At 35.8% G+C, this 18,165-nt stretch overlaps 1 protein-coding gene across 1 annotated transcript in view; it reads right to left on the bottom strand.

The window, feature by feature from the left end:
- LOC104509712 (RNA binding protein fox-1 homolog 1-like) overlaps positions 1–15,877 on the bottom strand; it is a gene marked incomplete at its 3' end in the record, with an annotated part of 122,407 nt that extends 106,530 nt beyond the window's left edge. The window contains exons 1-2 of the mRNA XM_010151748.1: positions 15,720–15,877; positions 12,691–12,911 (exon numbers count right to left, since the gene is read on the bottom strand). Coding sequence (XP_010150050.1) covers positions 12,691–12,777 — 87 coding nt within the window. The remainder of the gene's footprint in view (positions 1–12,690; positions 12,912–15,719) is intronic.
- Between the last annotated feature and the right edge of the window lie 2,288 nt (positions 15,878–18,165).

The raw sequence follows: 18,165 nt of genomic DNA, 5'->3' as shown, positions 1-18,165 counted from the left end.
CCAGCAGTAGGTAATGTATATTCAAAGTGTCCTGTCCTTCTAGAGAACCAAAAGCTAATTATTAAAGAAAGTATCAAAGTGTGTACATTCTTTTTCTCCAGAAAGGCGTGGAGGGTAATTAACACTAACTACCATCACCTTATTCTTGAACCACAACTGCTATTTAAACAAACAAATCCCCCCAAAAGCAATAAAAAAAGTTTTACTTAAATGTATAACTTTCATCCTTCCCTCTAATGAAACACACAGCTTAAGAAGAAATATGTGGGCACACAGAATAGCATAGCGTTAAATGTAACAAATATTAATAGATCAATAGTATCAGTATAGAGTTTATCCACAAATTATTCTTTAATCATCAGGTTAGGGAGCTAGTAGTGAAATGGACAGCATTTTAGATAGCACACTTGAGAATCACCTCATGAGCTAACATTCACCACTCTCAAGACATACTTCCACAAATACTTTAAATGCTTGCTAGTATACAGTGCCCCCTAAAAATATGTCTTGGATCTGTTTCTGAAGGTGTCCAATTACCAACTCACGATCTATTTTTATGCTGTGGACACCGTATCATGTTTGGGTTGTTTTTTGGGGGTTTTTTTGGGAGGTTTTTGGTGGGGTTTTTTTTGGGTTTTTTTTGGCCATGGAACTGAAGGATGATGCTCAGAAGATAATGTTAATTAGTAAAATTCAAGAAAAAGTTATGCCATTCTAGTAACAGGGAAGTGTTCCAAGTTATATAAAAAAACCCCACTGCTAAAGCAATAAGGTGAGAGAAATAACAGAGGCATACAGAATACAGAAAGTGAGAACCATGGGCTAAAAACTGTAATATTACCACAACAGTCTTACAGAATGTTATCAAGAAAAATGTATCACTGGGCAGACTATTCTCTCTGTCAGAAAAGAAGTGGTGCTCAGAAACAAACAAAAAAACAAAAAAAAACCCCTGTGAAACATGGGCTTAAACAATTACAGAGTCTGGCTCTGACCCAGAACTACTGAAGTGTTTCGGGTACTTGATTGTAACTTCTAGAACTCAGGAGAGGAAAGCCTCTGCAATGAGTTAAACTAGCAAACTGAAAATGTAAAACAAAATGTCGTCCCTTCTCTCCAGAAGCACAATACTAGACATTTACTAATATTTTGAAATCTTTGCCATTCTAAATAAGATTCACCAAAAAATTACAGGACTACCTCTTCCCTTCTTGAGCTCCCACTTCTTATTGGAACAAAGAGAATAAAAGTACCTTTCTCAGCATTTTGCTATTATTCTGCTAGAGGAACTTAAAACTGCTTTAATAGTTACAACACTTGTTTAATTGTTGTAACACTTAAGAAATTTTGTGCGGTTCTGTGAGAAGCAACCAATAATAATGCAAAAGAAATTTGCAGCCAGAGACCTTCCAACAGGAATATAGTGGCCTCAAGATGACCACAGAAGCGCATATAAAAAGTACGTTTCACAGACACTTAGGCAAGACAGTTATTTCTTGTGGACAAGTACCAGAAATAAAGAGACAGGCACCACATGAGTTAGCATGCACAGAACCATTTTTAGGCACACGTAAAGGCCACACAGGGCCAGGAATGTTATAGGTACTCCTCAGAAGTCCACCAGTTCAAGGAGTAACAGATACTTAAAACATTCACTCTCATAAGAACAAAGCATATTTTTCAGAAAGCCAGAAAAGTCTCACTTTCTTGCTTTTATGAAACACAAGTAACCATGTAACATCATCTGCACATGAGACAACAAGCCAATTTTTTCCCCATTTCTGCCATGAGTAAAGATAACAAGAGATACTAAACCCTACTTATATCCATACGAAGTGGAATTTAACAAAAACATTATACGGAGAACTAAAGCAAAATAAAAACAGAGAATCAGTATTGGCAGACCCGTGTCTTATTACAGAAAAATAAGACTGGAATAGCAGACAGATTTTAGAGTTCTCTTGCATATTTCAGTGAAAAGACTTACTGACTGCCCAGCAACTTACATATTTTTTTTTACAGACCTGTCACAAATCTTTTTACATCATTAAAAGACAGGCATAACACAACAGAAAAGCAATGTCTGTCTTGCATTTTTGAGTATCGTTCCTCCCACCTCAAAAAAAAAAAAAAAAGTAAAACTACAAAAGACTACAGATATCAAATACTCACTGACAGTTTTAGGTCAACACATGTTCAAAGGGTCTGTATGATATTCTGATACAACGAAAATCGTCAATCACTGCAATTCTCTGAGATACTAGGAAGGCATCATTTTCCAGAACAGCCAACTACAATGTGCCCAGGTACAATACGTATCACAAAATATGAGTATTTCGTTCTCAGCATCTTTTTTCAACAGTATATGCTATCATATCACTGCAAATGACAAATCCCACTCTGCATCAGCATGTGATACATGATTTTAAAAGTCTGCAGTGCCTTTCTCCCTTCACTACCAGTACACCTCTGAAATCAAAAAGTAACTCGCATACATCCCTGTAGTCATCGTGAAGAGATGCCATCATGAAGCTGATTACAGTGACAATTAGACTAAATGTGGAAGATAAAAACCTTGTGATATTATGCCTTGTAAAGTCAGTAGACAACATAATACCAAATGCCATTCAGAAATGAGATGTCAGTCAGGTCTCCTTACGTTTTTCACACAGTGACTCTCAAAAATCTACTGCAGACGAAAGTTCATATAAACTCTCTTCTTTCCAAATCTGTGCTTCCCTTCTGGGAACATACTCAGCAGACTTGGCTTACAGTACAGGATGTATATACTGGGCTTAATTGTGCCTAACAATCGTCTTGGCCAGTGGAAGGCATTTTCAGATGGGAAATGTGTATGAACATCTGTTACGTTTCCCTATGCCTGATTTTAACTGTTCCTTCATGGAGGAAGGCATAAAAATCATAACAGTCATTTCTGCAATAAAAAGACCATGTACTCACTTCAGTCAAACCAGCACGGTATGTCAGTTAAAAATGGTACTCACCATCCTGCAATGGATTTATGCAATTTCCTGTAACAGCAGTGTTCAAAAGGCTCAAGTGTGTTTTACCAACTTGTGCCTACGAAATAAGTCCCCACAGGAGCCAGCAAAGACAGTTTCCCAGGACACACTGACCAATGCAATGACAACCATCCATCTATTTGTTGCCTTACAGAATGATTAGTTTGGTAAAAATTCTTTGAATCATCACCAGTTTTAGGTAACCTTTAGAAGTAAATCCTTACACACAATCCTTTCCTTCAATCATATTTAAGATTACGGATAAACAAACCTGCAGAAATGATTGTGTAGTTCCAATCGCAGACTTTTAAAATAATGAATGGCAAACATAAGAACTGATTTGAAAGGGGAAAAATCAAGTAAGAAGAACAATATAGCAAAGAGTGGCTGATCTTTTAAGGAGAACTGAGCCTAACCCCAGCTGCTGTGTTCCAGTTAGCCTTAAATCCTCTGTTACTGGATCCAACTAGTGATAACTGCTTAGATCCTCCTCACTGTATCTAGATAGTAAAAAGTGACATGGATACATTTGTCATAAATTGAAAGAGAAGACAAAGAGAACATAAAAGCTAGATTTTTAATTTTATGATTTGGTCATAGACAGGTTTAGATATTTTCAAGATTTCAAGTTCCTTTTATTCTTGTTTCAGACACTTTAACACCAGAAAAACAGAAAAAGAAAAAGGGTTCAGCTGTGTGTCTGTGCCACCTTTTCCTCCAATTCTCTTTCCCATTCCACTGGGGCAGAGGAGAGGTTTGTGAGCAGCTGTGTGCTGCCTAGATCACTGATTGGGGTTAAATCATGACAATGTCTAGACACAAGATTTTAAAAAAAGTAATAATCAAACGTGTAATTTATTCCTGTGTTCCAGAAGTGTGTGCTCCAATTACCCTTAATTTCCCTCTAGTGAAAGGAAACCTTGTGCTGTCTTTGCCGTGTCCATCTCAGAACAGACTCTTGCATGACTTGTCACAACAGAACACACTAGATTGCTCTTTTTCTTGTTCTGTCTCAGGACATGGTAGAAAACATGGCTGCATTCCTGGAAGTGACATTCATTGGAACGGACATCGAGTAGTGAAACCATGCTCTGGGACTTGTACCTGAATAGACAGCTTTCCAATATAGGACAGTTTCCAAGTACCGCAAACTTAAAAACCACTTAGTACTAATTAGTTATTACCTATGCATAACAAAATATAAATTACTTAAGATACTGAGTAGCAGACCTTTTCAAGTATGGTTTGTGTTTTATAGAATAAAACCTTGTTCAGACTGTTACACTGTCTTCATAGTTTCTTCAGAATTTGTATTTTATTCTGTATATAAGCAATCAGCATCTTCTTCCATCCTGTTTTTTGATGGCTGTAAATCATATTTATGTTTTGGGTTTTTTTAATAATTGAAGTTAAAATATTTTCATTCTAACAGAGCACTGAAATACAGCGGTAGAGGTTAACTTTCTCCACCTCAAATGTTGGGAAATATAAATTATCTTTTAAAAAAACTATTCAGATAATGTTTTTCAGAACAATTGCAAGTCAAAGAGAAAGAAGACCTACCAAATGTGAGCTTATTTCATTAGAAGTATGTTTTTCTGTATTTCTCAAAATATTAAACACTTGTCTCTAATCTCTTTTTGCACAGATGTCAAAGAAATAAAAGAAAAAAAAAAAAGTTGGTCAAGCACTACACCCACTCTTCTAAAAATAAAGTAAAACACCCACCCTGTAGACATAAAATACATATCCAACGCTTTGAGAATAAGGAACCATTTTGCATAGTGAGGTTTACACCTTCAAACTTCCTTCCAGATAACTGAAGCAGGACCCATGTTAAGTCCTCACATTCAGCATCCAACTGAGCCTAATTACCTGAGCCACACTTACTCTAGGGAGTAAGGAAGGACTTCAAGTTTACTGTTTCACTAAAAGTCAGCACCACACTGAGGCTAGTAGGGAAAAAAGAAAAAGCATGATTCATTTTGTATTATTATGTACAGATGCAGGAGGACCTGCTTTCCCTCACCACTAGTCAAATTTTATTTCTCAAATAAATGTCATCTTTCTTGTTTTTGACCAACTACATGGTTATATCTTTTAAGAAGCCTGACAGGTTTTTGGATGTGTGTGTTTGTTTGAAGTTGTTCTTCACTCTTTGGAATTCTCACCTATGTTCTGACAATATATTTCTAGGACTTTTATCTTGGATGGAAGACAAGTAAAAAGTTTGGAAATTCCCTTTTTCTTTTTTTTTTTCCTTTCTCAGTCTCAGACGAGAAATCTTTGTATTTACATTTTGGCAACCACTCTCACCTGGGTTAGATGTTTTGCAATTTACCTGTCTAAAATGGCTGGAGACACATATCACTGTATTTCCTAGATAGTCAAACATTACAGAAGAAGTAAGGTGTCATAGATATTTATCATAGTAAACCATTAGATAAACAACCTACCATCTTCTCCTCCACTACTCTCTAATTTTACTAGATAGCATATAGGAGGGCATTTCATGCTTTTGAAATAATACGGCAAGGTAAGTACAGAGACATAACAAAAACATACTTCTAGCTCTACAACATAAAAAACACTGGGGTAATGATAATTTCACCAGATTTTTAATCTCAGAATTCACACAAAACAAACAAACAAACAAAAAAATCACCATAGTTCAGATCAGTTCACTGCTTTATAAGTATTTTTAGATTTATCCTAATAAGAAGGAAGTTGCTTTTACTTACGGGCACTTTCCAATAAAGTCTGAATACTATTTCTTTGAAACGTACAATTTGTTTTATTTAATTCAAAGGCCTCTAACAAAAATTTAAAAGGCAGAATATGAGCCATTCTTACTCTTGAATACATAAGGCAAGGGACTTTTACATTTTCCTCAGCTTGATCAGCAAAAAACCAGTACATAGATGAAAAAATAAAGACATTCTTTATTGATTTAATAAAATCATCCCAGTTAAAGAGGATTAAGTCATCCTCCAAGCTATCCAGCTCTGGTATCTCTGGCCACTAGAGGAACAGAAGGAACACAATGTGTAAATTGCATCAGAATTTACCATACTCCACAATAACCTGAATCTCATGGGACTCCAACGGAAACTCTGACTCAGAAAATTTACCTGGATCAAAATACTATTATCTATTTAAATGATCATGACTTGTCACTATACTAAAAAAACTCCAAAATTTTTCAAATTAAATGTGAACCCTTCTCATGCTCATACATTTAAGAGAGGTGTGATATCTAGCTGGCAAATATTTAGCCAGGTGTGATTCCATCACTCTCACCTAGTAATAGAACAGTTAAAATGCAATCCCCAATTACTTCAGCTGAAAGTATCTATAGTTTAAATTATGATGTCCTTGCCATAATTCTTCCATGACCTGGTCTCTTGAAACAGATGTTTCATATGCATTTACAACACCCTCTTTGAAAGCAGGTTGGAGAAAAGTTACCTGCATACTTCAGTTTAAAAATGCAAGCAGGCAAACAGACTAAATAAGACAAAAGATGTATTTTAACTGGGTTCCTAACTTCAGCTCACATAACACAAGATAACTTATCCGAGGATGAAGAGGTAAAATATTCAAGACAACTCCATAAAAATAATTACTCTATACTTAGATAAAACAAGCATATTTTAATATTGGTTGTGTATCACTCTACAGAAAGCAACAGAACTTCAAAGTTGTATCTCCTAGTATAATCTGGCCATGGGAATTTTTATTACTGATGATTATGTTTATGCATGAGTGGGAGGGGGGAGGAAATCAGCTGAAATTCCAGATCCTTGGAAACAGCTGTATCAGCTTGGTGGCTTCTAGCTAGGGAAGCCAAATGAAATAATCTGATTTTGCACAGAATCCAGATCTGAAATGTTTTTCCTTATTTAGGGGACAAATTAATAGAACCTGTCCTGATGAAAGTTATTCTATCTACAGAAACTGTTCTGTTCATACAAACTTAAATATCCTTTTATTTATTCCACTCGAAAAACACTGAACAAGCTGCAGCCTTAATAAAACGCTGAAGTGTATTATCTAACAGTTAGTGACCGTAATTATATACCATAATGTCTAAAATCCACTATTACTGATATTATACACAAAAGTGGGACAGGAAAAATTTCTGTGTCTGGTATCACGTGAAATCTTTTGCTCTTTTACTGAGCTCAGAAAGAAGCCCTGACACAACATTGGCCGAGCTGACAGAATAAGAGGTAATGTAACAATTGCCTGACTCATTCAAATTATGTTACTCACTGATTTCTGCAATAAAGTCTAGTAAGACCAAATTATGCAGATGGGAGGAGAAAATGACCACTTGTTTCTTAGTCAAACCACAACTATTTTGAAAGGCTATCCTTCTCGCTACATAAGACTTTTTCATCAGTGGGAAAGACATACTGTACCATTGCCCGCACCATCTCCTCCCCTGCAAATTCACTCACCAGGTATTATATATCTGCACTTATTAGCAAGAAAAAAAGGCATGTTAAAAGAAAATAAACTCTTGCAGTCGCAAAATTACTTTCAAGCTGCCTGTAGCCTCTTGAGCATGTGATAGGTTTCACAGTGAATGCATATTGACAACATGCTCAATCCATGTATCCAAAAAAAAAAAATCTGAAGTTGTATTTTCAGAGGTTTAAACATTGATAACTGACAATTTTTGTAAACAAAGTAATACAGACCACATCCATCACTACCGCCACCACCTCACATCTCCTATTAAAAAGCACTTTTGATACAGAAGGGAGAAAAACTTTGCGACTCAGACTGAGAGAAAGAAGAAATTTTAGATGTACTTTCTCAAAAACAGAACAAAAGTGACTGCAGTAGTAAGAAACGTTAGTCCAGCACTCACAAAGCACTGGGAGTACAGTACTAGTAATAGAAGATGTGATCACTTGCAAAGACAGAATAACACAATCAAGCCGGAATAATCTGCATCTAAGGTAAATCACCTACTTACTGCATTTCAGATAGGCAGTTGAGCCAATGTAAACAGAAACTATGCACTGTGTTCCACAGTATCATAATCTAAAAATGACTGAAACAACTGCACACCGCTTCGTTCACCACATGACGTGGGAAGAACAAAAAGCTCTCACCATTTCTATTGATTTCTATTTCAAATGCATTATGCAAATAAAAACTTCTAAATTTCAAAAGCCTTTTTTATGTAAACACAACATAACCATAACATTTTCCAACACTGGACTATCAGAAAGTGAGTGTGGTTTTACAAGTAGCCTAACACACCAGCATCTACAAGACCGTGAATGTATTCACTGCCAGCGCTTCCCCCAACAGCACTAAGACAAGGATTTTACAGACAAGTAAAGATGGGAAATGTGAAAAAGCCTGCACCACTACTCTTCACAGCATATTCTAGGCAATTCTCACACTTAGCCCTAAAATAAAATGGAACTGTCTCCAGATTACCACTTTTCCAGTTGTCAGGCAAACACACTGTTAACCAGTTAAGGAAAATCAGATGCACATATATAACGAAAATATCTTAAGAATAATTTCAGCTTTAGAATGATGTACTCAAAAATATGGTAATTGCCACATTATTAATCAACAGCCATCTATTTCTTACTCTTCTTCTACCCCTCTTTACCACCACAGAAATAAGTAAGCAAAAAAGCAGATTAAAAGGTTATAGTTTAGCTGGCTGAAGTCTTTAACAATGAACATAAGCTTAAAACCTCAGAACTCGGAGTTTTTCTGGTCACTGTGCTAAAATAAAAGCATACTTTAAAAAATACTGACCACATGCAGAAAAAAAAATATCTTTTTAATCTTAGAATTTAAGTGGAGCATTTTGTATTAAACAGCATTCTCTCTATTTAGAATTTTCCAGTCATTTACTGAAATGTCTAAGTAGCTTTAGTCATTTTTACAATAATGCTTATGAACTCCTCTTTCTCTGCTAAATGGAAATTAAGCCACCTAAACCAGTCACATAATAAATAATTTAGTATCCACCATTAAGATGTCATATATTGCACTTATGTTTTCAAAATATTTTATCATAATCCTAAAATTCCAACTACCCAGAGAAAGTGCGAAGATTTTATGTACCTAAAATACTCAAAGCCATGAAAGATGGCGATAATATGGAGACATTGAACTTAACTCTTCTACAAAGCATTCTACTCCTCTATGAATTGCAAAATAGTATTTTTGATGCTGCACTTTGTAATTTGAATGGTAAACAGAACTTTGTTTCACATGTTTATTCTGAGAACATGTAAGACTGTACAGTAGCACACACCCACGCGTCCTGACAGTCGAGCAGTGGTCCCAGATCCCAGCCAATGCAGACAGACCTTTTTCATGAGTCAGACCCTATTGACTTCACTCCTTATTTGGACAAAAGGTTTCCCCTATGGGAATCAAATACCAAACTGCGATACAAACCAAGGGCCAGATACGAAGTCTTTTTACTGGACTGCCACTTAATCTTCTATGGCTTTTTTTTTAATCTCACCTGCCAGGAGAAACAGCACTATAGTTTTGGCACCAAGTAGGTGTTGACACAAAGCCCACAGCATATGCAGCTGTGGGACTGCAGTACCTGCTTTGGTCCTCACGGCAGTGCAACCGTGGCAGCCTGTGAAGCTGCCAGTACATCTTTGTGCCAAGTCAGAAAACATCTCCCCACCCACACGAGGCATAATGATATTTATGCATCATTTGTACTTTCACGTGATTTTTTTTTTCCTCCTACAGTTTCACTCATGAGAAAGAAGGGAGCAGAAAAGATATTTTATTTTTCTCATTAAAAAATGTGTTAAGAAATCATAGGCAATAATAATACTATCATTCTAATAAGTTTTTTACAGGTATATTTATTGGAAAATAAAACTAAGTTTGCAAGTATAACTTTCACATAATTTGATACATTTTGACACTTCTGTAACTCTGAACAGCTATGTTCTCTCCCCAAGAACATAATGCATTCCATTTTTCATCACCCCAAACGTATGATCTCACCAAGAGGAATACAAATCATCTTAATAGAATAATACATGCAATTGGGAAAATATACATAGCTGTTTATCTAAAGTGTTTCTAGAGATGCATCCACAGTATCTGCCTTTTTTTGTTGATCCTGAGTTTGACACATTCCAGTACTCTCTAACAAGAGGGTTTGACAAAAGCAAGCAGAGGATGTATGGTAGAGTCTACCGATAAATTTAGGAGCAGAGGCTAGAAAAGGCTGCACATACACAGCATAAAATAAAATAAAATACCGCACTTGAAGGTGCAGAACCCCTGATGAATAACAGTCCTCCACAGAGATCTGAGCAATCTCTTGCTCAACCATGCAACACCAAGTACGAAAAAAACAAAACAGTCCCCCAAATCTCTAGGCAATCTCCACATTCTCTTCATATGCAACTGGAAATCATGGGGAATCCCTAAGCAGAAATACATTTACTTTCTGTAAAAATCCATGCAAATAAATAAATTGCCATCTTATAAGCCTCTAAAACGTTAAAACAGCATTGTATTTGAAAATACTTTAGGTTTGTGGCTCTCAACCTGCAACTCAGTAAAAACATTTGCATAATCAGTTTATCAAGGCATATTTTTAATGAAAATTTCCATCAAAGTTTTGAACATTATGTAGGTACTGCTTAGAAAAGGATGATATAAATATGCCTGTCAAGTGTCCTCTGCATTATTTATTTTGGATACTTAGGTTTACTGTAAGAGACAAACGATAAGTATTCTATCATAAGCTGACTACAGATACTGCAAAGGCAGATAAAAACTGGGGGTGAGAAAGTGGTTAAACCATTTAATGTTGTAGTTCACCCACTAAGAAAATAACTCAAATGTTTGTTTTGGGTTTAAAATGCAGTTTTCAGGTATGATATTAGGGAGAGGAGAGAAGAGGAGAGACTAGAGAAGTATCCATATGAAGAACATTTTTCAACTGTACCTGTAAACATACCTATTTTTTTGTAGAACAATTCTTATTGCTTGACTATTTTAGACCTATGCTAATGGAGTAGCATAGGCCTGGATATATCTTTCTAAGGAAAGAAAGAAAAGAAAAAAGATTTGAAGTAAGGCATCCTGAATTTTCAAAGGGCGCTTTCTTGTAATCTATTTGCTTGGATAATGCGTCCAGAGTGGCATTTTGTAATGACAGCAACTTTCCAACAAATCAATAGTTATTTAATTCCCAACAAGCTCTCGAGTCCATTAAACCTGATTACATTCACCCATTTCAGTTGGGTGCAGTTATTTTTCCTACACCGGCACTTAATCTATAACAGGAACTTATGAGAACTTTCAAAAGCAATTTCAACATCAATCAGCATAGAGTGAAAGGCACGATTTGCTTGTAATTATTTATTGGACAGGATGGCACAGGGTCTGACGGAGCTCTAGCATCTGACCTTCACCCCCAAATTCTAATGGATACGAAGGCCTGCTTGATGTCTTCAAGTGTGCTACCGTGTGTCAGTGCATAAAGAAAACAGCAACAGCTTGCATGTCACAGGCAACGCAGTTTTTCAATACCTGACAATGGCCACTGTGCAATGCTACGTTTCTATTTTAGACATGCCTGATAGTAAGCCTGAAGTGAAGAATGCAACTCACCGTCCTCAATTGCTGAATGGACCTATACAGAAAAAACCCTGTTCCACGCTGTGACTGCCCCTCTGCACCAGCTGTTGCTGTTGTGATAACGAAGCATAATGAAAATTTACCTCTCCTCCTCAGTTAGCTTGACTGACTACTAGCATGACGCAGAAATGCCAAAATACATGCGTCTCTCTCTTAACCCTGTTAACGTATAATATCTAACTACTGCCTTTTATAGGGTACACTGTTTTTTTAATTTTGTCAATACTGGGAAATGTTACTTGAATTCTTTCTTAAAGTCTTCTAATACTGTAAACAACAGAATACTTTTTGCTTAATTTGTGTCTACATGATGAATTCAAAATTCTGACTAACAGCAGAAAATTCAGTAGTATCACTTTTTCACTAAAATATATTAAAATAAAAAACATACAACACAATAACTAAATCTAGTAATTGCCAGTTAACTTCTAAAATACAGAGTTCTCTCCCTGAAGCAAGATCTTACATTTCCAGGGCTCAAAAGAATTAACACGATGTATTTAAATATTTTGTGAAGGTGATATATTTCTATACACATAAAAACACAAACCCTTTTCCAGTGTGATGACTAACATATGAATTAATGCATATTTAACACTATTCATATTCGCTGTGCTAAAACACTTAACCTAAACACATCATGGTAAGTTACTTTGTCTTGTGATCTGCCGTGGGAATGCTGACTCCCTCAGAAACCTAGAATGGATAGCAAATCCTCTGCCCTGTGGTCAACCTCGTGAAGCAAAGGCATGAATGTTAAACAGCAGACAAATCAATACAAGCAAATATAGCTCAACTACACCATTTATTCAGCCATGAGAGATGTCAATACACAGATTAGGGTGATCCATCTTTTTGATTTCCTACTGTCTTCTCACTGACTACATGAAAGCTTTTGCCTGTATTAAAAGTGTTTGCTTTCTCAACCATAAAAATTCCAATTATTACTCTAAGTGCACTAGAGTTAAGTTGCTTGTTGGAAGCGGCCTTGCATTACCTGAACAAGTCCAGCGAAGTATGGTGCTGCCGGCAGAATCATTGGCACTCCATATGGATGTAGCAAAACTCCTTGAGACGACAACATGGTTTAAGTGATAGTATTACTCCCACTAAAGCTAAACACATCAATTGAAAGTTAGGGGAAAATCTATATACCAACTTCTTCCAAACTCAGAGCTAGAACCAAATAACTTCTGCCAGGGGCAAAGCCCACATCAGCTGTAAAAAAAAGAAAAAAATTGACGTCAGCAACACTTAATGTTAAAATTTTCTTCAGAGACAACAGATAGAGACAACAGCTGCAAACCTAACTCTCCCAAAAAAGGAAAGTGCTATTTTGGGACCAGCTTAAGTAACATGATGAACTATCTACTCTTTATCAGTTCAGATTTTTACGTACTATACACATACAAATCAAATTCTGTACAGATCTACCAATTAGAATTAATTTTCTTATCAGTTCTGGCACATGCATGAAAACAGTTACTCTTAGAAGCCATTTAAAATTAATCAGGTTTATCCTGATTGCGTAAATAAGTGTTTATCTGTATTTATAAGCTGTTAAACAATATTCATTTGAGAGTTTAAACTTAAGTCTGTTACCTTGGCTACATATTCTGGTTTGATTCATTATATTTTTCTTGCTTATTTTGAATATTTGAACTAACTAATGCAAGCTAACTACTTTTATTAGTGTAAATTATATTTTAATGGCTTTTCTAACCTTTCACAATATCTATGTTGTTAGATTTATCATAGCTCTTTTCAAAAGAATGAATTTGACCTCTAGAGTATTTCATATCTGTTCGCCAATTAAATTTACACTCTTAGTCTGAGAGACTAAAGAGTGAAATTCAGGCTGGTTCCCCTCTCCCCATTACACACAGCCCCTCCCCCCGGCCCCTGCAAACAAAACATGTTTGCTTTTAAATGTACTACTTGCAAGACATTCTCTTCCACAACTAACCATCTTTACTTTAGATGAAACAAACTTAGTCGTTAACACCTGTTTCATTTGCAATGTATCTTCTATTGCAAGTATGACTTCTGACAAGAGTTACAACTGAGCAAGATATTTTAAGTTCAATGAAGAATTTGTTAGGTGCTTAAAACCTCATTTTACAAGTGAAAAAAAAAACCACAAAACAACAAAAACCCAAACAAAAAACCTCCCCTACAGTCTTCAAATAACCAGGGTGCTTCATATGACTAATTTCAGTCACTTGATTTTTTTGCATAATTTCTTTTCCAGATTACTGATTGCAGACAGGATTTTATGTGATACTCAATTATTTAATAACACATTTTGACCATTGTGAAAGGTTTTAAGTAACTGATTCTCATGTATCAAGGCAGCCATGTTGCATGATTTAGAACTCTACCTTAGCAGCTGCATGTTGGCCTTCATTACTATTAGCCTTATACCATTTCTATCTTTAGATGTTGAATTGTGAGCCTGTATGATGCTCTTCTGGGAGACTGCCAACAAGGACAGCAACTGTCACATGATGAACTGATGTTTACCTAGTTCTATCTCCTGTTATAGAACCGCTTCACTTTTCTGTTGGGGACAATGCTGTTGACACTGGTGATCTGAATATGATTAGCTATTAATCCCATCTCTTACTCTTTTATTTATTAAGGAACAGAACCCTCCAGTTTAATTACGATGCACACAGTAGGGTGACACATCATGGGTTTTGCCAAAAAGAATTTCATAAGTTCCAATACAAAACCAGTTATTAACTTTCATACAGAAATACATAAACCAAAGGCATATATGAGAAAGTGAGTTGCTTTTACAATTCATTTGAAGTACTTAATTTATTTTAAAATGTTAATTTTAGCTATTACCTATTTGTTTGGTCTAACAGAACGATCTGCACTTCAACAGAAAAAAGATCTTCTATCTAGGAACGGAGATAATAAAATGGATTCTGCCAGCTTTACCAAAATAACTCCAGTGGGACAATTGACATGAATAAGGATTGTTAAATTGCTCTATAAAATACCTAGCGCCTTTTTTTTTTTTCCACCACATATATATTTGATAAGATGTTAGAAAACATAAAACGCAAGATGATTTGTACAGGGAGGCACAGGCTCAAGGGAAGCTTTTCTGTGATCTGTTTGGGACAGCTTTTGCTTAACAAGTTCATTAATGAACTTGGCACAAGGCAACATGCTGATGAAATTTCCTGAAGACAAAGTTGGGACGTACTGTCAAGATTGCTAAGGATATTATATAGAAAGAATTGCTCAACCTTATGGACTGCATTAATAGAAAAGGGATGAAATTCAATAATACAAGACATAAGGTCATGTTTCTGCTAATAACAGAAGCTTCAGTTCTAAACTCACAAGGAAAAAAACAGGACCCCACTGCATCTGTTTAAGGACTTTAAACTGATAGTGTGATGCAAATATGAAAAAGTTACATTTTAATTTTATTTATTAATTTCTTAGAGATACTTCCAATAGCATACTTTTTTTGGTTTTTTTACTGTGGGTGAAAAAAACAAGTTAAATTCAAGTACAACAGCTGCAGTGGAAATCCTTTTTGTATTGTTCAAGGGAATGGAGCAACTGTGTTGTAACAGGAAAGTTCCATTTGTTTACCGTAGCAAAACAATCTGTGAACAGGGAAGAGAACAGGAGGAGGAAGAGTCTGTTTAAGCTAAGGACAATCCTGACATACTAAAAATTAAGGAAAAACTAGTTATGAATAAATTTAGGCTGAAAATATTTTTTGAGTTACTTTAAAAAGGTAGTTTGGTATTGGTTAAGTGAAGATATAGAATAGCCATCCAAATCCACAGTAAACAAAAAAGGGTAGATTAAAAAAGAAAATTATATGATCCAATAGTAGTGGTAGTCTGAACTCAGCAATTTACAGGAGGACCCTCTTCCAGTCCTTTGCAAGTAGTATAAACATTCAAGAATAATGAAAATATCAATTGTCTAAAACGCATTTATATTTACTAGACTGCATATATAAAACAAACGTTGAAAATAAACTGTAGTTACCTGTTTTAATGAAAGGATGCTTTGCTTGCCTCACTATAACAACATGCTTCTAAATGTATAGCTGTATGGCACTCCAAATCCAAGCTCTGACTTTCTGGTTGGGCTCTTTGATGATGTCCCATGTGTGCACCAGCTACCTAAGTTCGCACAAACCTCTGTGAACCAAAACCACAGAAGTACAATACAGCTTTACTTGCATCGCCGCCCCGTGCCAAATTCTGAATTTACGCCAATGCAACTACATCAGCTTCACCAGTTTATACCAACATATTTGTCCTCCCTCCCAGCCACACAAAAATGAAATTTGTCTTAAGTTTTACCGTTCATGTTACTTAGTATTAATGGTCACTCAAGACCTTGTTCTGCAAGAATATATTGAATACATGAAATTTGATCATGAGGAGTTCTGAGGACTAAAGCAATGAGCCAAAAGAGTATTAAATATGCTAATAATTCCATTTCACTTTAGCAGGACCTGTAGTATGATTAAGGTTAAGCATGAGCCTAAACATTTATGCTAGGACAAAGCCAGAATGGTCACTACTAGGCACATCAATCATCTGTCTAAAGCCACTGATGGTGACAGTACTTACTTCCTGCCTACTCCAGGGACCTTACTTCCTGCAAAAAATCAAGTATGTGTGTGGGTGGAAAAGGGGAGATCATCTATTTTAAACAACTATACAGCTTTCACTTCCATTACAATCTGGAAAATTACAATGGTGTTAAAAAAAAATGACATGCTAAGCCATTTTCAATATGGTAAAGGAGGGCATGGTTTATTCAGCTCTTTCCAAACCTGGTTGACTTTTTTTTTTCCCCAAGAATTTTCTGAAACTGAAAACTGATTTTAAAAATGAAGGAGAAATGAATAAGAAAATAGATTAAGACTAGTTTTATATATAAATTATATACACAAATAAAATATACACTCTTATTTGTTTCACTTCTGCATAATTTTGCTAAAAGGCAGGTAATATTTATTAAAATGAATCTTCAGTTTTAAAAATTAGCAGCAATATAAAAATTTAGACACGTTGGGCTGAAAACTCCCAGATGATACTACCTGAATCATAGCTAAGAAGCTTGTACAATACATGCCTTTTTAAAAATCTTGTTAAAGACTATTTTTGCACCAATAATACAAGGCTTTGTTTGACTTGATTAATGTAAGACACTGTAATTATTCTACACAGAAATTAACTGAACAATCAAACTTTCAAATTCTGAAAGAGTAGTCCTGTTATGAACTTGCCTTCTTGAAGGAAACTGGTTTTAAAGGCATAGGTTAAGCAAGCCAACGTTGCAGTAGAAGTTCACAAAATACTCAGGCCCAGCAGTATAAGGAGGTAACCTCATGTGTTAACAGAGAACTGAAGCTACTGAGAGAAGTGCTCTAATAGTGATTTTACTGCAGACTTCCTAAAAAGTCATTTGAAATGGGAAGGGAATGGATACCACTGTACAGTACAGATGCACACACAAAGAAACAAAGCCAGAAGAATGCCTGAAACCTGGGCTACACATTCAGGCACAACAAAAGTAATGAAAATGATGCAAGGCCTCATCAGATCTCACCTGCATGAAATCTCTAAATGGCATATTAGACAAGGACCAAATATTCCACTAGGGAAAAGCAGATGCCTGATTTGGATATGGTTCAAGGAAAAAAAAAAAAAGAGACTTCAGCATCTTCCCTGGAAAAGGCAGATCCCTGCAATAAAGTCTGTCAATGATGTATGCTCTACTTAGACCATCTCTTTCTGACAAAAAAATTAGTTATTAATGTTAATACCTAGCTCAAAACACCCCAAACAATGATTCTTCCAAATGTTATACAACACAACAAACTTCAAATAATTTCTACTTCCTTCCAACACCGGCCTAACTTTCCCATCTCACAGGTCATAAATAATTCAGGTACCACTTTGGCATCCTCTTCATAGCTTATCATGTTCGATTCCTTTAAGAGCTTCTTCAAGCCTCCTGTTTTCTGGCCACATTTCCTATTCTCTGAATTATCTTTATTTTCTCTTTACTAGAAAACCACTGAGAAATCTTAAAGGGAAACCCCAGAAGTGACAGGATGAAGTAGTTTCCAAATCTCCACTACCTTCCATCATCCACATCAACTTTACACAATTGTCCTTAAAAAAAAAAGTATTACCAGATCTTTTGCATGCGTCAAAGAAAAGGTGAGCTGCCATTGATTAGCATTGCTTGAGATAAGTAGATCCAGGAATTAAATGAAATATTGGTAGACAGAAAAAGCTGTTCTGCATGTCTTCCCCCACGCTCCCAACTACACTTGTCTTTCAAAGACTATTTCCACCTTTCTGCAAAAAACAGTTGGGACCAAAGGCTCTTCAAAGACACCAGAAGCCCTATCCAGACTTGACTCCTGTCCTCAGCTGCTGACTCTATTCCACTCTTCCAAGCAAAGCTT

Source organism: Eurypyga helias, unplaced genomic scaffold (genome assembly GCF_000690775.1).
Source record: "Eurypyga helias isolate BGI_N326 unplaced genomic scaffold, ASM69077v1 scaffold4895, whole genome shotgun sequence".
NCBI lineage: Eukaryota > Metazoa > Chordata > Aves > Eurypygiformes > Eurypygidae > Eurypyga > Eurypyga helias.
The sequence above is the reverse complement of the archived record's forward strand: the minus strand, read 5'-3'. Positions and strand labels throughout refer to the sequence as shown.